Raw genomic sequence first — 24754 nt, forward strand, 5'->3', positions numbered from 1 at the left:
ACCCTGAAGCCCTTTCCACAATTGAACTTCTTTCTTTGAAGTAGTAAGAATAGTTGATTTAGGGACAGTTTTACAAACCGGACTATCTTTACATAGAAAGTCCTTTGGATGTAAAGCATTAATGACTGTACATGCTTCCTTGGAGTTAGAGTTAGTTAACAGAAAAATACAATAATTGTAAGCACTAGTCCCCTTTTAAAGCATGACTAAATGATACCAGCAACCATGTCCACATTAACACTTTCTACAGAGATAATAAGGAGATCAGTGAAATGATGTAAGAAGCTCATTTTGTGACATGGATGAAACCTTTTGGAAATAAGGGTTCTGTGATAAAGTAAATTTTCATGGCAAGGAATTACTTTGACAATTTTTGTAATCATGTCATCACTCTTCACAACATGCTATAGTTATTGCAAATTGACCCAATAAAAACCGTAGCAGAAAATTTTGTGCAAACCAAAACTGAGTCAGTCTAAATACTTTTGGCCATACTTGTACTGTCAGTTTCAGCTCCTTATATCAAATACAACACTCCCCATAACCTGGACGTTTCTACATCTCAACTATACCTATCTCCAACCTCTCTTGTTTAGTATCCTTCCTTAAAGGTACAGTGAAAATACCATTCATCTTACTCCATATATCCATTCAGCAAATCTATGTCACAATGAAACACAATGTAATCATCAATACAAAAAATTAGGTCAATATACTACTGATAAAAATGCCTAAATATTATTTACAATATTCTGAGGGTGTTCATTATTTTACCATTGCTTTACAACAATAATTACTGACCTTGTGTCGTAATATGTATTTCCAGCTTCAGATGTACTATTGATATTTTGTGTTTTTTGGGCCTAAACATAATATTCTAACAATGTTGACTGATATTGAACAGGGAACGTTATTCCTTTAATTGCACTTTAGTTCATTTATGGTGCCCTAGTGTTATACTTCAGAACCAGTGTAGGTTCTTCACACAAGTATGGAAGGGTTTCATTGTGGGTAGTGTCTAAGGTGACAGAGTCTGGGACTTGGTGTATCGGGTGAGAGAGGAGGTCAAGTGATAAATGAACAGAGAGTCTGCCTTTGAAGTCTGGAGTAAAGCCCCCGTCACACATAGCGAGATCGCTGCTGAGTCACAAGTTTTGTGACGCAACAGCGACCTCAGTAGCGATCTCGCTGTGTGTGACACGTAGCAGCGACCAGGCCCCTGCTGTGAGATCGCTGGTCGTGTCGGAATGGCCTGGGCCATTTTTTGATCGTTGAGGTCCCGCTGGGTAGCACACATCGCTGTGTTTGACACCTTACCAACGACCTCGTTGACAGGACGTCCCATTGAATCGCCATGAAATAGGATCGTTGTACAGGTCGCTACAGGTCGCTACAGGTCGCCGCATCGCTGCTGCGTCGTTGGTGAGATCTCACTGTTTGACATCTCACCAGCGACCACATAGCGACGCTTGAGCGATCCCTGACAGGTCGTATCGTTGTCGGAATCGCTCAAGCGTCGCTATGTGTGACGGGGCCTTTAGAGAGACTAGTGCTGAATGGTTTGTACCACAGAGACAAAGAAAGCTGATAGTCAGAGATTCCACCATGTTCATCCTCGGAGGTAAGGAAAAATGTTAACTATGTGAACTAGTACTTAAGAGGGAAAGTCATTGAAATCTGACTGAAGCCTAGTAGGAGATAGTAATTAGGATTGAACAGTCCTAAGACTGAGTGAAGTGAGTGGGCACCTGTAGAGCCTACCTTACAGAATGGAGGTTTGGTAGGCCGGTGTGATATAAAGTAACAGGGACCACTGATGATACCATATGTGAATGAATTGGGTCTCACTAAGACAGATTGGAAGTTGAAAGGCTTAAGGGGGTGGCATGGTTTTATTGTCATATTACTGGAAGACCTAAAATGATTTCAAGCTGTTTTTAACAATCAGTGTCTTGCCAGATGCCCATTTGTTTGGTACAGCACCATGATCCCCACAACATCTTTACAGATTATGGTATATTGCGTGACTCGGTTGACCCTATACAGTGTCTTAGATATCCCAAGAGTGTTAGACACCCACAAATTTATTTCAAGTATATTTTAGAGAAAGAAGCAGCAGAGATCACAAGTTAGGTGTGGAAAGACTGTAGGCAAGCACTGATGCTAATTACCAGTCATCCAAATTATGTGCAGTCTGCACTTAAAAACTGATTGAGTATAGACAGGAGCTCTGGTTTACATGCACCATTTATCCTATAACAATGGTTATATTGAAAATTATAACCTGATTACAGCACCATAACAGCAAAATATATGTAACACACACTGAGATACGCCAGAAATTCCATACTAAATAACCATTTACAGAAAAATATACATCCTATGAAGCTAGAATTTAAACATAATGTTGTGTAATGTTGGTGGTCTGTAGTAAGGAGACAATATACTATTACCCATTAGTATATAAGTGTTCTCTGTTAGTGGCAAAAAATGGGACCTTTTTATCAAAGATAGACTATTTTTGCGCCTACCACAACCAATCACAATGAAGCAAACATTTTACCAGACAAGTTTTTTTTTAAAGCTGAACTCTGATTGGCCGCTATTAGCAACAAAGACAATTTTTCTTTTGAACAGTTTTGATAAATGAAGATCAATAATCTTTGTTGAACATCTGTCTATAGAGGAAATATAACTCTAATCATTTGTGTATAATATACAGGTATATACTGTATGTTATACATTACTGGCTGCCATTATACTTTTTTGGTGAGAACTTGAGCACTTATTATATCAGTAATTCTAATTACATGGAGACAATAATAAAATGCCTTACTTGTACAAGCTGTAGAAGGGGAATCCAAAGGAGATCGGTAGAAGTTTTTCTCACAGCTGCAGACAGTGGATGACTCTTGGTTGGTATAGCTGTACTGAGGACAAGGAACACAGGTCTGCAGGCGACTGGACATCTTATAAAATCCGGGCGGACAAGCTGTGACAGAGAAAACAGAGACAAATACAATGAAATCTTTTCCAAACAACTGACATGCATATTCTACTTGTTTTTAAGTTGATGCACAGAAATAGTTATTGGCTAGTGATGAGCGAGTGTGCTCGTTACTCAGGTTTTTCGAGCATGCTCGGGTGGTCTCCAAGTATTTTGGGCATGCTCAGAAATTATGCTTGAGTCCCTGCAGTTGCATGATTTGCGGCTGCTAGACAGCCTGAATATATGTGGGGATTCCCTAACAAACAGCCAATCCCTGCATGTGTTCAGGCTGTCTAGCAGTTGAAAATCATGCAACTGCAGGGACTCAATCTACGAGCATGCCCAAGATACTCGAACACTCGAGCATGCTCGGAAGTCTCGAGTAACGAGTACACTCGCTCATCATTATTATTGACTTGCATTGTCCAGTTGAAAAGATGCACAATTTTGCGTTTAAGGGCTCCTTCTCACTTGCGAGAAATATGTCCGAGTCTCGCAGGTTAAAACCTTGCTCTGGCGCCGGCACTCCAGAGGGGAGCGTGCGGCCGCACAGCAATACATGGAGCTGCATGCTCTGCTCTGGAATGCCGGCGCCAGAGCAGGGTCTTAATTTGCGAGACTCGGACGTATTTTTCGCAAGTAAGAAGAAGCCCTAAGTGGTTTTACGGTTTTGGATTGGATCTCCCAATGTCCAATGCTGAGTCTCCGCCGCTGCAGAGAATTCAGGAACAGCGGGAGAGACTCAGTGCTGACCGGGTAAGTAAAGAACATTATGTTAATTTTTTAAAACAAATAACAGTAGGTGGAAAGCCATTTTCCAAAACCTAAAAACTCCTTCAACTTTTTTTTCCCAAATAGCAATGACACATACAGTAGAAATCTGTGTAGCACAGCTGCATTCAAAACCTTAACAGTCCTTTAGGTTGCCCAACAACTTCAATGCCTTAAGATATTATTTAAGCAAGATGCAGTGTTATAAGGCTTCATTTAAAGTTGCTGTGCATAATGTGAATGTTGCAATATGGACTCCATTTATCATGTACCATTTATTATACTAGTGCCTCATGCGGCAGAAAGTCAAATTGGCTCTCTCATAATAATATAGTAATAATCTTTAATTTTATATAGCGCTAACATATTCTGCAGCGCTTAACAGTTTGCACACATTATCATCACTGTCCCCGATGGGGCTCACAATGTAAATTCCCTATCAGTATGTCTTTGGAATGTGGGAGGAAACCAGAGAACCCGGAGGAAACCCACGCAAACACGGAGAGAACATACAAACTCCTTGCAGATGTTGTCCTTGGTGGGATTTGAACCCAGGACCCCAGCAGTGCAGTGCTAACCACTGAGCCACGATGCTGCATAATCTCAGATACCATTGCCAGATACTGACTACTATTTCAATACCTCCTATAGATAGTACAGGTATATCACTTCCTAACGTCTTGCTAATATCCTTACCGGAGTAATATACACAAGTAGTTGGATGATGTGTAGCTATTTTTATTGTTATCACTACATCAAATTTACCATCACCATTTTTTTACTGTTAAAAGAGGCAGTTGTAGGAATCTGAAATAAATGCAAAAAAAGAACCTATTGATAGTACTATTCCATCAAAGCCCATTTATTTTAAAATAGCAAACATAATGGTTATGCTTTACAGGAGAAAGCGTGCAAATAAATCATGAATTACAGAGATATGCAACAGGTGCTGAACTAAAAATTATCCACATTTCTCAGGTAAAAAGCAATATTCACGTTGCTATTGTAAAATATTCTCCTTTTCTCTGCACTTCTGTAAAGGTGCTCACTATTACAGTAATAGACATACTTGTATATACCGAACACGTACTGTATTTACACTGTGAACATGTTTGTCAACTAAGCAGAAATTCTCTGGTCTATTTGTCACAAGGGCATTTCCAAAGGTGTTTTCAGAAATGGACTTCTTTTTCGTCATCCTGTATGTCAGGGGTGTCAAACTGCTTTCCTCGAGGGCTGCAAACAGGTCATGTTTTCAGGATTTCCCTTGTACTGCACAGGTGATAATTTAATCACCAACTCATTATTTGTGTAGGTGATTAAATTATCACCTGTGCAGTACAAGGAAATCCTGAAAACATGACCTGTTTGCAGCCCTCGAGGAATGCAGTTTGACACCCCTGCTGTATGTCACAAACTATTCATCCAACTTCCCAGCACCTGATCTTGTAATGGGTCAACTTAAAAGTCATTTGGCTTCTTACAATATTGTAAAGTTAAGAAAACAACAAAATAGCAGTTAAAGTTCAGTCAAAAACAATTATGTCTTGTATAATTTCTAGCATGAGGACATAGTAAAACTGTGCATGGATACAAATTTAAGGGGGATGTTTTCTAAACATGGTGCATCACAAACACTCTGGGTTAAAATGTGCCAAATATTTTAAGAAGTGCATGCATCTTGGCTTATCTATGAGCCACAGGTTAAAGTCTTTAACTACTGTGATCAATAGTAGATTTCCAATATAATTTATAGACTAAAATTTGAAAACAAATCTAGCGAATTGGTGGGGAGGAGGGGTGGGTGGACATTTCCAACTATGATGTGACACATATGAGAGAAAGGGTAATGAAGGATGACTTTTTGTCAAAGTCAAAGCAAGAGAGCTCCTATTTACACCCCTGGAGCCTACGAGCACTATGAGATATTGTGCTTACATGGAGAATGATCAGGAACATTTTGGACTGCACAGTTAGCTCTCTTATCATGGCACTCTTAGGCCTCCATAAAACAGAGTAGAAAGCGACTGACAAACAAGCAGCTGCCAAATTATGTATAATGCCATGTAATACAATATTTCCCTTGCAGCACCTGATTTACCACTTGGCAGAATAAGCTTCTATCAGCCAGGTCACTATTGAGAATTTTCAGTGGTTGTGAAATTAAAAGAGTTCTGTATATGACACATCTTTTAAAATAATTGTCAGTAAATTGCAGAAACAGATGTAAGCACAAGTAATTATCAATAGTAAACCTTATTCCCTAAGTTTTGTACTTTAAGTCCTTAGGTTCCTCAATATGTTCCCCAACATTTTAGAACAGACCAGTAGGGAGGAACAGCTCCCTGCCATTACAAAAGTCACTGGCAGAACTGACCAGAATCTGCTTAGATCCATGGTGATTTAAAGATTGACCATTTCAACAGAAGCAGTAGTACTACCTCTTCATCTGTTTACTAAATAGGACTAATGCTATGTAGATGGAAAATAGGGAAATTATTAGGAACAGCTTTTACAGTGGGTATGGAAAGTATCCAGACCCCTTTATATTTTTTCACTCTTTGTTTCATTGCAGCCATTTGGTAAATTCAAAAAAGTTCATTTTTTTCTCATTAATGTACACTCATTAATAAAAAAGAAAAACTGAAATATCACATGGTCATAAGTATTCAGACCCTTTGTCAGACACTCATATTTAAGTCACATGCCGTCAATTTCCTTGTGATCCTCTTTGAGATGGTTCTACTCCTTCATTGGAGTACAGCTGTGTGTAATTAAACTGATAGGACTTGATTTGAAAGGCACACCCCTGTCTATATAAAGGCCCCGTCACACATAGCGAGATCGCTAGCGAGATCGCTGCTGAGTCACAAGTTTTGTGACGCAACAGCGATCTCAGTAGCGATCTCGCTATGTGTGACACGTAGCAGCGATCAGGCCCCTGCTGTGAGATCGCTGGTCGTGTCGGAATGGCCTGGGCCATTTTTTGATCGTTGAGGCCCCGCTGACATCGCTGAATCGGCGTGTGTGACGCCGATTCAGCGATGTCTTCGCTGGTAACCAGGGTAAACATCGGGTTACTAAGCGCAGGGCCGCGCTTAGTAACCCAATGTTTACCCTGGTTACCATCGTTAAAGTAAAAAAACAAACGCTACATACTTACCTACCGCTGTCTGTCCTCGGCGCTCTGCTTCTCTGCTCTGGCTGTGAGCACCAGGCAGCCGGAAAGCAGAGCGGTGACGTCACCGTTCTGCTTTCCGGCCGCTGTGCTCACAGTCAGTGCAGGAAGCAGAGCGCCGGAGACAGACAGCGGTAGGTAAGTATGTAGCATTTGTTTTTTTACTTTAACGATGGTAACCAGGGTAAACATCGGGTTACTAAGCGCGTCCCTGCGCTTAGTAACCCGATGTTTACCCTGATTACCCGGGGACTTCGGCATCGTTGAAGATAGTTTCAACGATGCCGAAGTCTTTCCCCTGATCGTTGGTCGCTGGAGAGAGCTGTCTGTGTGACAGCTCTCCAGCGACCAAACAGCGACGCTGCAGCGATCCGGATCATTGTCGGTATCGCTGCAGCGTCGCTAAGTGTGACGGGGGCTTAAGACTTCACAGCTCACAGTGCATGTCAGACCAAATGAGAATCATGAGGTCAAAGGAACTGGCCAAGGAGCTCAGAGACAGAATTGTGGCAAGGCACAGATCTGGCAAAGGTTACAACAGGATTTCTGCAGTAATCAGGGTTTCTAAGAGCAGAGTGTCCTTGATAATCCTTAAATGGAAGAATTTTGGGACCATCAGAAGTCTTCCTATACCTGGCAGTCCAGCCAAACTGAGCAATCGTGGGAGAAGAGCCTTGGTGAGAGAGTAAAGAAGAACCCCTAGATCACTGTGGCTGAGCTCCAGAGATGCAGTAGGGAGATGGGAGAAAGTTCCACAAAGTCAGCTATCACTGCAGCCCTATACCAGTCGAGTCTTTATGGCAGAGTGGCCCAACGGTATTCTGTTCTCAGTGCAAGACATATGAAAGCCAACATATAGTTTGCTAAAAACACATGAAGGACTCTCACACTATGAGAAATAAGATTCGCTGGCCTGACGAGACGAAGATAGACCTTTTGGTGATAATTCTAAGTGGTATGTGTGGAGGAAACCATGCACTGCTCATCACATGCCAAATACAATCCCAATAGTGAAACATGGTGGTGGCAGCATCATGCTATAGGGGTGTTTTTGAGCTGCAGGGACAGGATGACTGGTTACCATTGAAGGAAACATAAATGCTGCCAAGTACAGAGATATCCTGGATGGAAACCTCTTCCATAGTGCTCTGGACCTCATACTTGGCAGAAGGTTGACATTACACCGAGACAATGACCCTAAACACACAGCTAAAATAATAAAGGCGTGGCTTCAGAACAACTCTGTGGCCATGCTTGACTGACCCAACCAGATCCCTTACTTAAAACCAATTGAGCATGTCTGGAGGGACCTGAAAATGACTGTCCACCAACATTCACCGTCCAACCTGAGGGAACTGGAGAGGATCTGCAAGGAAGAATGGCAGAGGATCCCCAAATCCAGGTGTGAAAAATTTGCATCATTCACAAGGAATCTCATGGCTGTACTAGCTCAAAAGGGTGCTTCTACTCAATATTGAGCAAAGGGTTATGGATCCCGGCAATACTGCGGAGTTGGACGAAAAATCTCGGACTGACAGGAACTGTTACAGCCAGGATAGTTCAAGCAAAATTAAAGCGGGAAATGTACTGTTACGGAAACAAGAAATGGAGGGTACTGTGCCCGATTCTGGGTGATAGAATCTGATGTACTGCAACTGTTAGGTAAACCATTAAATGCTGAAACCAACTGGGTGTCCTCAGCGTTGTGTGGGGCTTTTCCTGGGCAGACAGAACTGAAGACAGATGAGGTCTACGGTCAGCACGTGAGTGTAATATACCCTACACATGATAGAACACTGGAACACAATTTATTTGTGGGAACGTCGACTATGACTACCGCCCTGTGCACCTTACACCTGTACTGCCCACCATCAAAAGACCGTGATGGTCACTATGACTTCCCATACAATGAAGAAATGCTTTCATCTATGGCCTTGAAATAATTGCTTTTGTAGATAAAGAATTGAGTAATGTAAAAACACGTCCTTTCACAGAGCTACCAAAACTTTACATATGGAATCTGACATGAAACCTGTCTTTTGTACTTTGAGACAATTTGTTTACTTGCGTTTATGTGAAATAATTTAAAAGATGCTCTTAGAAGACCTAATGTGAAGAGCGTTCGATAAACCTTGCATTCTTTGCTTGCTCACAGAACAATTCTATACACATTTGACCCTAGCTTTTAGAGAATAAAATCCAATGTGAACAGGGCACCATAATGTTTTGCCTGGCCACATGGGAAAAAAGATTACTGAACAGCACACAAGAGCCAACAGTATTGAAAAAGAGATTTGCACATATCCCTTACTCATCTACTTATTATGATAATTCTACAACAATACTTGTCACAAAGGCCCAGAAATTCTGGATTGGAAAATATCTCGATGATAGAAGAGATTAAAGAGAATCACAATAAAAATATTTTCTTCAAATGTTATTGTTGGAAAATATGTTCCTGTATACAAATTGTTACTTAGCTGGAAACATGACAGCTTCCCGAGACAAGAGCCCTGAAATTCAGTACTATGTGTAGATCATAATGGTACTAAATATAATGGTAGCAAGATATTTCACCCCACTAGTATCGTCAGGCTGTTAGGTCAGATCTATTCTGAGCCCTGATATATATTAAAGGGATCTCATGAAGACAACACTTTTAAATAAATTGAATCAACTTATTGCCTACTCCTGCCATGAATTTAAAAGACAGCAGCCGGTCACTGAAATGAAGGTGTGACCTTGTAATACGTTGTTTAGCCAGGTCCATCAGAAAACAAAATCTTCACTTTGGCTTATATCAGTATCATGAGTCATAACTCTTTTCTATATGAACTAAAATTGCATATCTTAAAGAGACAACCTTGTTTTAAGAATTACATGCTTCTGTCTTATACTTACCTTACTTATTCTTGCTGCCTCTATCAAACATTACTGCCATACAAGCTATGGACTCAGGGTTTAAAAGTACCCATAACTCCTTGAAAGTGGACTTTGGGTGCCAGGTATCTCTCCCAACACCTCCCTATACATCATAAGCATAGCAAGGGGTTTTGTCGGGGGGGGGGGGGGCAAAGCTTCTGATCTGAATGGGCCCCTAATCAGGTAACCCTAATTAAAAATCTGGTGGCGTACCCTAGTAGTGGATGCAGGAGAACATCAGCAGATGACCTTGCTGTTACTAAGATAAATCTCTTAACAAAGTCCAACACTGACATTACAGCCATATAGTGACCATATAGTGGTAAATACTAATGATGAGCGAATATACTCGTTGCTCGGGTTTTCCCGATCACGCTCGGGCGGTCTCCGAATATTTACGACTGCTCGGAGATTACGTTTTCATCACCTCAGCAGCATGATTTACAGCTATTAGCCAGCTTGATTACATGTGGGGATTAACTAGCAACCAGGCAACCCCCACATGTACTCAGCCTGGCTAATAGTTGTAAATCTTTCAGCTGCCGTGATGAAAACTAAATCTCCGAACACTAACAAATACTCGGAGATCACCGGAGCATGCTCGGGGAAAACCCGAGCAATGAGTGCACTTGCTCATCACTAGTAAATACCCATCCTGCAGAATATATAAGAGATTACAGTACAGTTATTGATGGTGACTTAGAGCTGATATTCCTTCTGATGGAGGTGTTCACTTTTCCCTTCCTTTCCATCTGACCCAGACTGACATAACAACTTCTCCAGCTAGAACTCGGCTGCAGAGATTACAACAAATATACAGTACATATGTATCTTTGTATGTCTCCATGCTGCCTGTTATGCTAGGCAATTCAGTAACACAATGTACATAGCGATCAGAGCACATACAGTGATCTGACAATAACCCAAAATAATAGAACGAGCTCTGAGACGTGGAAACTCTGTAGACCGCAATTCCTGATCCTCTCCAAACACAACTAGAGGCAGCTGTGGATTGCGCCTAAGGCTCCCTATGCAACTCGGCACAGCCTGAGAAACTAACTAGCCTGAAGATAGAAAAATAAGCCTACCTTGCCTCAGAGAAATACCCCAAAGGACAAGGCAGCCCCCCACATATAATGACTGTGAGTAAGATGAAAAGACAAACGTAGGGATGAAATAGATTCAGCAAAGTGAGGCCCGATATTCTAGACAGAACGAGGATAGGAAAGATAACTTTGCGGTCTACACAAAACCCTAAAGAAAACCACGCAAAGGGGGCAAAAAGACCCTCCGTACCGAACTAACGGCACGGAGGTACACCCTTTGCGTCCCAGAGCTTCCAGCGAAAAAAATAGACAAGCTGGACAGAAAAAAATAGCAACAAATAGCAAAGAAGCACTTAGCTATGCAGAGCAGCAGGCCACAGGAATGATCCAGAGAAACACAAGTCCAACACTGGAACATTGACAGGAAGCATGGATCAAAGCATCAGGTGGAGTTAAGTAGAGAAGCAGCTAACGACCTCACCAGATCACCTGAGGGAGGAAACTCAGAAGCTGCAGTACCACTTCCCTCCACCAACAGAAGCTCACAGAGAGAATCAGCCGAAGTACCACTTATGACCACAGGAGTGAACTCTGCCACAGAATTCACAACAGTACCCCCCCCTTGAGGAGGGATCACCGAACCCTCACCAGAGCCCCCAGGCCGACCAGGATGAGCCACATGAAAGGCACGAACAAGATCGGGAGCATGGACATCAGAGGCAAAAACCCAGGAATTATCTTCCTGAGCATAACCCTTCCATTTAACCATATACTGGAGTTTCCGTCTTGAAAGACGAGAATCCAAAATCTTCTCCACAATATACTCCAATTCCCCCTCCACCAAAACCGGGGCAGAAGGCTCAACAGATGGGACCATAGGTGCCACGTATCTCCGCAACAATGACCTATGGAATACGTTATGTATGGAAAAAGAATCTGGAAGGGTCAGACGAAAAGACACAGGATTAAGAACCTCAGAAATCCTATACGGACCAATAAAACGAGGTTTAAACTTAGGAGAGGAAACCTTCATAGGAATATGACGAGAAGATAACCAAACCAGATCCCCAACACGAAGTCGGGGACCCACACGGCGTCTGCGATTAGCGAAAAGTTGAGCCTTCTCCTGGGACAAGGTCAAATTGTCCACTACCTGAGTCCAAATCTGCTGCAACCTGTCCACCACAGTATCCACACCAGGACAGTCCGAAGACTCAACCTGTCCTGAAGAGAAACGAGGATGGAACCCAGAATTGCAGAAAAACGGCGAAACCAAGGTAGCCGAGCTGGCCCGATTATTAAGGGCGAACTCAGCCAAAGGCAAAAAGGACACCCAGTCATCCTGATCAGCAGAAACAAAGCATCTCAGATATGTTTCCAAGGTCTGATTGGTTCGTTCGGTCTGGCCATTAGTCTGAGGATGGAAAGCCGAGGAAAAAGACAAGTCAATGCCCATCCTACCACAAAAGGCTCGCCAAAACCTCGAAACAAACTGGGAACCTCTGTCAGAAACAATATTCTCTGGAATGCCATGCAAACGAACCACATGCTGGAAGAACAAAGGCACCAAATCAGAAGAGGAAGGCAATTTAGACAAGGGTACCAGATGGACCATCTTAGAAAAGCGATCACAGACCACCCAAATGACTGACATCTTTTGAGAAACGGGAAGGTCAGAAATAAAATCCATAGAGATATGTGTCCAAGGCCTCTTCGGGACCGGCAAGGGCAAAAGCAACCCACTGGCACGAGAACAGCAGGGCTTAGCCCGAGCACAAATCCCACAGGACTGCACAAAAGTACGCACATCCCGCGACAGAGAGGGCCACCAAAAGGATCTAGCTACTAACTCTCTGGTACCAAAGATTCCAGGATGACCAGCCAACACCGAACAATGAAGTTCAGAGATAACTCTATTCGTCCACCTATCAGGGACAAACAGTCTCTCCGCTGGGCAACGATCAGGTTTATTAGCCTGAAATTTTTGCAGCACCCGCCGCAAATCAGGGGAGATGGCAGACACAATTACTCCTTCCTTGAGGATACCCGCCGGCTCAGATAAACCCGGAGAGTCAGGCACAAAACTCCTAGACAGAGCATCCGCCTTCACATTTTTAGAGCCCGGAAGGTACGAAATCACAAAGTCAAAACGGGCAAAAAACAACGACCAACGAGCTTGTCTAGGATTCAAGCGCTTGGCAGACTCGAGATAAGTCAAGTTCTTATGATCAGTCAATACCACCACGCGATGCTTAGCTCCTTCAAGCCAATGACGCCACTCCTCAAATGCCCACTTCATGGCCAGCAACTCTCGGTTGCCCACATCATAATTTCGCTCAGCAGGTGAAAACTTCCTGGAAAAGAAAGCGCATGGTTTCATCACTGAGCAACCAGAACCTCTCTGTGACAAAACAGCCCCTGCTCCAATCTCAGAAGCATCAACCTCGACCTGGAACGGAAGAGAAACATCTGGTTGACACAACACAGGGGCAGAAGAAAAACGACGCTTCAACTCTTGAAAAGCCTCCACAGCAGCAGAAGACCAATTGACCAAATCAGCACCCTTCTTGGTCAAATCGGTCAATGGTTTGGCAACACTAGAAAAATTGCAGATGAAGCGACGATAAAAATTAGCAAAGCCCAGAAACTTTTGCAGACTTTTCAGAGATGCCGGCTGAGTCCAATCATGGATGGCTTGGACCTTAACCGGATCCATCTCGATAGTAGAAGGGGAAAAGATGAACCCCAAAAATGAAACCTTCTGCACACCAAAGAGACACTTTGATTCCTTCACAAACAAAGAATTAGCACGCAGGACCTGAAAAACCGTTCTGACCTGCTTCACATGAGACTCCCAATCATCCGAGAAGATCAAAATGTCATCCAAGTACACAATCAGGAATTTATCCAGGTACTCACGGAAGATGTCATGCATAAAGGATTGAAACACTGATGGAGCATTGGCAAGTCCGAACGGCATCACTAGATACTCAAAATGACCCTCGGGCGTATTAAATGCAGTTTTCCATTCATCGCCTTGCCTGATTCTCACCAGATTATACGCACCACGAAGATCTATCTTAGTGAACCAACTAGCCCCCTTAATCCGAGCAAACAAATCAGATAACAATGGCAAGGGGTACTGAAATTTAACAGTGATCTTATTAAGAAGGCGGTAATCTATACACGGTCTCAGCGAACCATCCTTCTTGGCCACAAAAAAGAACCCTGCTCCCAATGGCGACGACGACGGGCGAATATGCCCCTTCTCCAGGGATTCCTTCACATAACTGCGCATAGCGGTGTGCTCAGGCACGGATAAATTAAACAGTCGACCTTTTGGGAATTTACTACCAGGAATCAAATTGATAGCACAATCACAATCCCTATGCGGAGGCAGGGCATCGGACTTGGGCTCATCAAATACATTACGGTAATCAGACAAGAACTCTGGAACCTCAGAAGGGGTGAATGACGAAATTGACAGAAATGGAACATCACCATGTACCCCTTGACAACCCCAGCTGGACACCAACATGGAATTCCAATCCAATATTGGATTATGGGCTTGTAGCCATGGCAACCCCAACACGACCACATCATGCAGATTATGCAACACCAGAAAGTGAATATCCTCCTGATGTGCAGGAGCCATGCACATGGTCAGCTGGGTCCAGTACTGAGGCTTATTCTTGGCCAAAGGTGTAGCATCAATTCCTCTCAATGGAATAGGACACTGCAAGGGCTCCAATAAAAACCCACAACGTTTAGCATAATCCAAGTCCATCAAATTCAGGGCAGCGCCTGAATCCACAAACGCCATGACAGAATACGACGACAAGGAGCATATCAAGGTAACGGACAGAAGAAATTTTGACTGTACAGTACCAATGGCGGCAGACCTAGCGAACCGCTTAGTGTGCTTAGGACAATCAGAGATAACATGAGCGGAATCACCACAGTAGAAACACAGCCCATTCAGACGTCTGTGTTCTTGCCGTTCAACTCTGGTCATAGTCCTATCGCACTGCATAGGCTCAGGTTTAATCTCAGGTAATACCGCCAAATGGTACACAGATTTACGCTCACGCAAGCGTCGACCGATCTGAATGGCCAAAGACATAGACTCATTCAAACCAGCGGGCATAGGAAATCCCACCATGACATCCTTAATGGCTTCAGAGAGACCCTTTCTGAAAATGGCTGCAAGCGCAGATTCATTCCATTGAGTGAGCACGGACCATTTTCTAAATTTCTGGCAATATAGCTCTATCTCATCCTGAGCCTGACAAAGAGCCAGCAATTTTTTTTCTGCCTGATCTACTGAATTAGGCTCATCGTACAGCAATCCAAGCGCCAGGAAAAACGCATTGATATCACTCAATGTAGGATCTCCTGACGCAAGAGGAAATGCCCAGTCCTGAGGGTCGCCACGCAAAAAAGAAATGACGATCCTAACCTGTTGCGCTGGGTCACCTGAGGAATGAGGTTTCAAAGCCAGAAACAGTTTACAATTATTCTTGAAACTCAGAAATTTAGTTCTATCTCCAAAAAACAAATCTGGAATAGGAATTCTCGGTTCTAACAAAGAATTCTGAACCACAAAATTTTGAATATCTTGAACTCTTGCCGTGAGCTGATCTACACATGAAGACAGACCTTTAATGTCCATTGTAACACCTGTGTCCTGAACCACCCAAATGTCTAGGGGAAAAAAAAGACAAATCACAGTGCAAAGGAAAAAAAATGGTCTCAGAACTTCTTTTTTCCCTCTATTGAGAATCATTAGTACTTTTGGCTTCCTGTACGGTTATGCTAGGCAATTCAGTAACACAATGTACATAGCGATCAGAGCACATACAGTGATCTGACAATAACCCAAAATAATAGAACGAGCTCTGAGACGTGGAAACTCTGTAGACCGCAATTCCTGATCCTCTCCAAACACAACTAGAGGCAGCTGTGGATTGCGCCTAAGGCTCCCTATGCAACTCGGCACAGCCTGAGAAACTAACTAGCCTGAAGATAGAAAAATAAGCCTACCTTGCCTCAGAGAAATACCCCAAAGGAAAAGGCAGCCCCCCACATATAATGACTGTGAGTAAGATGAAAAGACAAACGTAGGGATGAAATAGATTCAGCAAAATGAGGCCCGATATTCTAGACAGAACGAGGATAGGAAAGATAACTTTGCGGTCTACACAAAACCCTAAAGAAAACCACGCAAAGGGGGCAAAAAGACCCTCCGTACCGAACTAACGGCACGGAGGTACACCCTTTGCGTCCCAGAGCTTCCAGCAAAAAAAATAGACAAGCTGGACAGAAAAAATAGCAACAAATAGCAAAGAAGCACTTAGCTATGCAGAGCAGCAGGCCACAGGAATGATCCAGAGAAACACAAGTCCAACACTGGAACATTGACAGGAAGCATGGATCAAAGCATCAGGTGGAGTTAAGTAGAGAAGCAGCTAACGACCTCACCAGATCACCTGAGGGAGGAAACTCAGAAGCTTCAGTACCACTTTCCTCCACAAACGGAAGCTCCCAGAGAGAATCAGCCGAAGTACCACTTGTGACCACAGGAGTGAACTCTGCCATAGAATTCACAACAGCTGCCCCTCATAAGTCTCCATCCTGCCCCCATATATGTCCCTTATCTTGCCCCATGTATGTCCTCTCATCCTGCCTTCATATACACCATGCCACCCTCCCTCCACATGTGTCCTCACTTCCTACCCACAATAAATGTCCTCTCATCCTGCCCCACTATTTATATCCTCTCACCCTCCCTCATATATGTCCTCACCTCCTGCCCCCATATATGTCCTCTCATACTGCCCCATATATGTCCTCTCATCCTGCCCCACAGATGTCCTCTCATCCTGCCCCCATGTGTATCCCCATATTGCGGATTTCATAAAAAAGAAAAAAAAAGTTTCTCATTAACTGGCCGGGGTCCAGCAGCATCCTCTTCCTCACCAACCGTGGATGCGCCGACGCATGATAGTGACATTATACACCAGGGAAGTGCAAGTTCATGTCAGCTGCCAGTGTCTGATTGGCTGGTATTGCAGTGCAGAAAACGGCCCTACATGGCAATAGATTTTCACTGAATGTGCATCCGAGGATGTTAAGTTATTAGCAAACGGCCGAATCCTGCCCCTGGGGCCTGGATCGTTTTTCCCTTGTCACCAGGCCAGTAAATACCCTAACGGCGGTCCTGGTTGTGGGTGAGGCGGCCAGCAAAACCATACAGTTCTGTAGGTTTTCCATGAAAAGACTGCACCAGGTGCACATTTGGTTTATCTACCTTTGTACACTACCACATGAAAGCAAAATGAGTATTTTTTTTCAATTGCATCTAATCACAGGAAGAAAGCAATTAACTGAATAAACGATGACATTGGCTGACTGAATATAAAGTAGGAAAAGGATTCTGAAAATGTATTGCTTTTTAATGCCTGCTAGCATATAGATTTACTAGCATAGGATTAGTTGTATTAATAAAGAGTCCTAGATAATTATCAGGTACATCATCCCTCTCAGATAGAATACATTGTGCAGAAAACAGTTGGGAGCCCTTCAGCCACGCAGTTATAAAGAAGTATGAGAAAGCATGGCCAACTCATTCCCTTCATGTTTCTATCCAATTGATCGACTAAAATAATATTATGTGCAATTTATCTATTAGTAGAAAAACAGTACAGACCCCATTCTCCATACACAGAAGCGGAGCAACATATGGTGCAGTCACAGCACACCAGGAATGGCCAAGCACATGCAATGTGACCAGGACAACAGAAGACATTCATTTCTCTCTGGTTGGTGAATGTGAAGAGCAGAACAAAAATGATTACCTCAATGAACAAAAATAAAAAAAAAGAATTTGTGATAAATATTGACCTGTCCATTCAAGGACATTTTAGCTATAGTATGAAATCCTGTTTTTCTTGTCTGTGGAATTGCCTTTGTACTGTTTGTTGTGAAACTGCCGCCCACGAAACTGTTTTCTTTTCTTTTCTTTCTTTCCTGTTTTGTCTCTTTGTTTAAACATGCAAAACTTGTATAACCACTAAACCTACTGAAACAACTATATAAAGAAGGGATAGCACCTTGAAGGCAGGCGTGCTTCAGAGACTTCCCAGTGATACACTATACAAGACGTGTCTTGTGTATTATTTCTGGTGATTCCCCACTTCCAAAGGCTGCTCCGACTGAGTGTGATCCCGACATTTCCTGGCGCCTGAACAGGGACCCGAGGTCTGTGTATTCCTTCAAGAACACCTGCAGAATACGAACGAAAAGAGAATCTGGGATAATGGACGGCAGATGAACAAAAACCTGGCCAGGTAAGAGACACTGTTAGATCTCTTATATCTGCCCTGCACTGTCCGTAAGATTTTCTGTGTCGTGTTCTTTAGCGGGAAGTTCTGGTAGAGGAGGATACCTATAGCTCGGGTTCTTGAACTATTTAGGAATTGATCACCTCACGGAGTACGGCATTGAATGAGAGTGAATGTGAATAGAAGGTGTGTGGAAGTTGGGAATAGCCCTATAAGCCGCCCAGGGGGTTGAAACAGAAGAAGTGACTGTCCCACTGGGCAACGTGGTTGCGTCCTTTCGGGGAGACCTCCGCGCCCATGTTCAATCTCTGATCCTGTCTTTGACACAAACCTGGTGACGGATAAGTGTATGATAGTATGAGCCCAGGACAGATAAATTAGCCTGGGACAAGAATACGTTGTATGTGATAGTATAAGCCCAGGACAGATAAATTAGCCTGGGACAAGATACGTTGTATGTTCTTTTTCTTTTTCTGTCTGGTTGCATTTGTGTTGTTTGCTATAGGTGTAGGAATCAGGATTTTCTTACATCAACACAGTTTAAACATCCTAGCTCCTTAGGAAGAAGGTAACGAGGTATTCTCATACCCAAACGCCACCTAGGGCAAGAAAAAGACATCCTAGCTCCTTAGGAAGAAGGTAACGAGGTATTCTCATACCCAAACACCACCTAGGGCAAGAAAGCTCAGGATAAGAAAATGGGGAATAAGCAAACAAAGTCGGAACCAGAAGAATTAGATATCTATACTATCATAAAGGAGAGAAGTGGTGAAGATGCCACTAAGGGGCTGAAAAAGATTTTTAGTAAGTTTGGAGTTACTAGGGCAGAAGCTTTTAGTAGAAAACTATGGGAAGGAATTCAGGAAAGGAAAAAAGGCATAATCAGAGACAAGAAATGGATAGATCAGATCCAAGCATTGATTGATGTCTCTAGGGTAGCAGAAAATGAGGGATGGACATATAATCAACAGAGTAAAAAGTGGTGTATTAGACCCACAGGCTGTGGAGAAAAACAAAATGTGGAATCTAAAAATACCCCACCCCCATACCTTAACCCACATGCCCCATCTTTTCTCCAAACACCACCTCAAAGTTTAGCCGGACCAGGAGGATGGGTATGTCCGCACTGTGGACAACAAAATCCAGACTGGAGAAATGATTGCCTAGCCTGTGGTACACCTAGACATGGCGCTGTACTTGCCCCTGTTAGGGTAGTACCAAGACCCTTTAGGGAACCTGGTGCTGACGGAGTAATGGGATCTAGATATCACCAAACTCGACAATATTTCCCTTGGTCCCCCGCTGAAGGCATGTCTCTCTTGCATAACGCACCAGATCCCACCCAGTGTCCAGTTAGATTTGCACAATATATACAGCAAATTATGCAGACTCACGCTGGAGTTTGGGCAGATGGAGAAGAATTATGTAGAATGAAAATGACTCCTGGACTCTTCCAGGAGCTATTAGCAAATCTACAGGTACATAGGCCCCAAGCAGGAGATGGTGCCTTACAAACGATAGAATCAGGTACACAATTTGTAGATCACTTAATGGTTTTCATGAGGGAGAGACAGAGGCAGAGAGGAACAACGGGAGTGGTGGCTCAGAAATCTGGACAATCAGTAGACGAATATTATCTAAGTGTAGAAAATAATTTCAGAGATGAAGGCATGGATCTAACCGCTCCAGGAATGATGAGGTTAGTTACAAAAACCTTTATAGATGGATTGTCTCCAAAAGTGAAGGAAAAGCTTAAGGCCGCAACCCCTGATTGGAGAACCTTGGAAGACCCACACCTGGCTAGACAGAAAGCTGTAGGGATAGAAATGGACTTAAGAGAAAATTCTAAGCCAGTAAGAATTGCACAGGCTAATACTGGCTCTGCTAATCAAAAGTTTACTTGTCATTACTGTAAGAAGCCAGGACATTTCCAAAGGGAATGTAGGAAGAGAAAAACAGATATAGATTCAGGAACCTTTGTACCCAAAAATAGGATAAATAACCCAGTGCCTGATCAAACAGACAGCTCAGAATGACTGAAAGTTATGCAGGTCTCTCTTCCTTCTAGAAGACCAATAATACAAGTTGAAGTTGAGGGTAAAAATGTACCTTTTCTGATAGATACGGGAGCAACATCCTCCATTTTAAATCAGGACTTTTTACCATATCCTGACAATATATCCTCAAAGGTTACATATGCAGAAGGGTATGATGGTAAAATTCAGGCGTTGCCCTTTACAAAACCTTTAAATGTGAGCTTTGGCCCTAAAACTTTTGTATCCAAATTTTTATTTGCTAAAGGTGCACCTACCTGCTTGTTGGGTACTGATGTCTTAAGTAAAATGCATGCAAACATCCATTTTAGAGAAGATGGCACAGTTATGCTGACCATCCCTCAAGATGCAGAAACTCTGGAACCATATGTTAGAATACAGGCAATGGAGGATTTTCCCGAAATTTACACTCAACAAGCAAAAATTGACTTGTCTCGGGTTCCTGACAGCCTATGGGCAAAAGGAGACACTGATGTAGGATTTTTATCAGTAGCTCCTATACTGTTAGAAACTGCCCCGGGAACCATATTACCTCAGCTTAGGCAATACCCCATCAGCGCCCAGCAAGAACAGGCGATTTCTCAACAAATTCAGGATTATGTGTTACAAGGTGTTTTGGTAGAAATCAGGTCACCCGCCAATACACCCTTATATCCTGTTAAAAAGAAAGTGTCCTCCAAAGAAACTATGGTGAAATATCGCATGGTGCACGACTTACGGGAAATCAATAAGGTTTTGGCATCGGTCACCCCTGTGGTACCGAATCCTCATACCTTACTGTCTCAAATTCCCAGCACTGCTGCATATTTTACGGTAATTGACTTATCAAACGCATTTTTTTCTGTGCCACTACATAAGAACTGTTGGCATTTGTTTGCCTTTACATTCAAGGGTAAACAATTAGCATGGACAAGATTGCCACAAGGTATGGTACACTCACCAACTTTGTACTCTGAAGCAATGCAGACCGTGCTAAAAAATTTCATCCCAGAACCAGGAGTAGTCATTCTACAGTATGTAGATGACTTACTTATTTGTTGCCCTGATGAGCAGACGGCAGTTACCTCAACTGTTAATTTCTTAATTTTCCTAGCGCAAGAAGGCTGTAAAGTAAATAGACAGAAACTCCAGGCTTGTCAACAAACAGTCGTGTTTTTAGGTCACTGCATATCACAGGGCATCAGACACCTCACACCTCAACGTACGGAAGCCATACGTAACATGCTTGAACCCAGGAATCACAAACAGCTGCGTGCTTTCCTAGGTATTGTTTCACACTGTAGACAGTGGATCATACATGCAAGTCAACTCATGCAGCCTTTATATGACTGTATTGCCAACACACCATATTCACTCAGTGAAGAGGCTAAACAGTCATTTTCCTCTTTGAAAACAGCACTGGTATCAGCTCTGGCTTTGGGACTCCCAGACTACACTAAACCTTTTCAATTGATGGCAGCTGAGATATCCTCACATGCTACAGGGGTGCTCACACAAAAACATGGAAACAAACAGAGACCTGTGGCATAAATATCAGCTCATCTGGACCCTGTAGCTAAAACCGCACCTTCTTGTGTAAGAGTAGTAGCCGCAATTTCACTGTTATTAGATAAAGCTTCTGAGATTGTTCTTGATCACCCACTTCTAGTTCAGACCACTCATGATGTACATGGCATTCTTAACCAGGTCCAACCTAAACATATTTCAATGGCCAGACACCTCCGTCTCCAATGTTCCCTACTACTGCCGCCCAACATTTCCTTTGCCAGGATTCAGACTCTTAATCTCGCGTCTTTGCTCCCTTTAGAGTCTGAGGGGGGTACCATACCTGAGGAAACTGCACTCTCCAACTCCTTTGAAACTGCACTCTCCAACTCCTTTGACCCATCAAAGTCAATGCATGATTGTGTACAATTAATGGAACAAGAGACTCAGGGCTTATGTAATGTACGTGACAAGCCACTCTGTAATGCTACATTTGAACTTTTCATAGATGGCAGTAGATATGCAGATATGAATGGACAATTTCATACAGGTTATGCAGTAGTAACTCAGCATGAAGTGCTGAAAGCAGAACCTCTCCCTGCTAATCAGTCTGCACAAGAAGCAGAACTTACGGCATTAGTTGAAGCTCTAAAAATAGCCAAAGATCAGACAGCAAACATATACACTGATTCTAGATATGCACATGGCATTATTTTTGATTTTGGCGTAATATGGAGAGCCAGAGGTTATATGACTGCTTCAGGCCAACCTGTTAAACATGCCTCCCTCATTAGACAGATTCTGGAGGCAGCACAAGAAACTAAAGAAATAGCGGTGATAAAGGTAGCTGCACATGTGAGACTCGACACCGAGGAAGCCAGGGGTAACGATAAAGCCGATAAGGCAGCAAAACAGGCAGCACGTAAACCCTTACATCATGCCCACACACTAGATAGCTCTGAAGATGATGAGGAAAGATTGAAGGAAGCTCAGAAACAGGTAGACGACGAAGAACGAGGGCAGTGGCAGAAAAAAGGGGCAGAAGATCAGCAAGGATTATGGAAAAAAGGAACTTTGTTGTGTTTACCCAGAGCCTGGTACCCCGCAGTGGCAAGTGACCTCCACCTACCCACGCATGTGTCGGCAAATGGTATGACGCTCAAGGTAAAAGAAAGGTGGTTGGCTCCAGGCTTTGGTAATTTTGCTCGGAACATGTGTGCTGCATGCGCTATATGCCTGGCACACAATCCAGGTCAGGCCATTAAAACCCCAACCAAGCATCATGTAAGACCACTGTATCCCTTTCAAAGACTCCAGATCGACTACATCCAACTTCCTAGGTACAATGGATACGAATATGTGCTTGTGTGTGTGGACATGTTCTCAGGGTGGCCAGAGGCTTATCCAGTTCGTAAAGCCTCAGCAAAAACTACTGCCATTAAAATAGCACATGAACTGATACCCCGTTACGGCATGCCTGAGGTGATCGAGTCAGATAGGGGTACCCATTTTACTGGGGAAATATTCCAGAATGTTATGAAAATGTTGGGAGTAGAAAACCAGTTTCACACTCCATATCATCCACAGAGTTCAGGTAAAGTGGAAAGATTAAATGGGACAATAAAATTAAAAATCCAGAAGGCCATGGCAGAAACAGGAAAGCCTTGGACCGAGTGTCTACCACTTGCCCTGTATTCCATCCGAAACACCTCAAGGGGGAAGGCTAAGCTGTCACCACATGAGATTCTTTTTGGTAGAGCAGCAAATTTGGGTTGTTATTTTCCACAACAACTGATGTTGAATACTGAGACTTTAACTGCTTATGTACAAGAATTACAAAAATGTTTAACTAAAGTGCATTCGCAAGTTTTTGCTTCCCTTCCAGATCCAGAAAATCTCGAAGGAGGCCACAAGTTGGAACCTGGTGATCAAGTCTACGTGAAAAGACACACCAGAAAGACTCTGGAACCGAGATTTGACGGACCTTTCCAAGTCCTGTTAACAACTCCAACAGCAGTCAAGCTTGAAGGAAAGGCATCATGGATACATGCAAGCCATTGCAAAAAAGCAGTATAAGACTCATGATATTGATGTTAATAATGTTAACCTCAACGGAGGCATGGGAAAGACTGAATTCTCTAGCCCCTTTGAACAATAGATTCGTACAACATCATAGAAAATTAGTGCATGACTTGTTAAATAATACGCAACCCCTGGCAGATTGTTGGATCTGTACCCATTCACCAGTATCAGCCACAAGTATACCTTTTCTAGCAGTTCCCGTGTCAGCTGAAGAAATATTCGCTTGGCCTAATTGTTCAGACAACCTGGCCAACAACCAACCTGGCAATACTAGACTATGGAATACTACAATCGCCATATCAATTGTGAGATGGGTAGAATTTCCTTGGTGGCAGGGCAATCTTACAGGAAAAATAGACAACTTACAATATTTAGCATTCAAGGGAGGAAAATGGGTACCTAGGAATAAGACTGGATTAACTGATTTAGGACAGGTCCCCACTGAAAATCTACAGCTCAGTTTCAGTACAACCACCCCTTCCTCTGATGCTTTCAAACCTACAGTATTGGAAAGATACATACATAATAGAAAATGGGAACATTCTGAGTTGTTCCCCCAAGGTGATGCAGACAGTTGTACAAGTAAGCCGGGGAACCTGGTTTGTAATGAATCCAATGAGTATGTCAACGGAATGCATGTATGTGGGAATCCCGCAGCCGGGTACTGTAGCCCCTTGGGACAAAAACCCTCTTGGTGTATGCTTCAGAATGTATCTAGTTTTGTGGATTTGGCTCACAGATTGGTATTGCAGCACTCAGCTTTGTGGGATCTGCCTGAGGGTACATTTTGGATATGCGGAGAAGGAGCATATAAATGGCTTCCCGTAGGTATAAAGGGTACTTGTACATTAGGACGCCTAACCCCGGCTACTTTCATAATTTCA

The 24754-nt window shown here is 43.0% G+C and overlaps 1 protein-coding gene and 1 long non-coding RNA gene across 2 annotated transcripts in view; one reads left to right on the forward strand and one right to left on the reverse strand.

Annotated features, from left to right (window-relative positions):
- EPHA10 (EPH receptor A10) overlaps positions 1-24754 on the reverse strand; it is a 1463996-nt gene that overhangs the window by 812421 nt on the left and 626821 nt on the right. The window contains exon 4 of the mRNA XM_069756914.1: positions 2837-2992. Coding sequence (XP_069613015.1) covers positions 2837-2992 — 156 coding nt within the window. The remainder of the gene's footprint in view (positions 1-2836; positions 2993-24754) is intronic.
- Positions 18142-23764, forward strand: LOC138669985 (uncharacterized). Its single transcript, XR_011319277.1, has 2 exons — positions 18142-18255; positions 23674-23764. It is a non-coding gene; the product is annotated as an uncharacterized lncRNA (long non-coding RNA).

Source organism: Ranitomeya imitator, chromosome 3 (genome assembly GCF_032444005.1).
Source record: "Ranitomeya imitator isolate aRanImi1 chromosome 3, aRanImi1.pri, whole genome shotgun sequence".
Classification (NCBI taxonomy): Eukaryota; Metazoa; Chordata; class Amphibia; order Anura; family Dendrobatidae; genus Ranitomeya; species Ranitomeya imitator.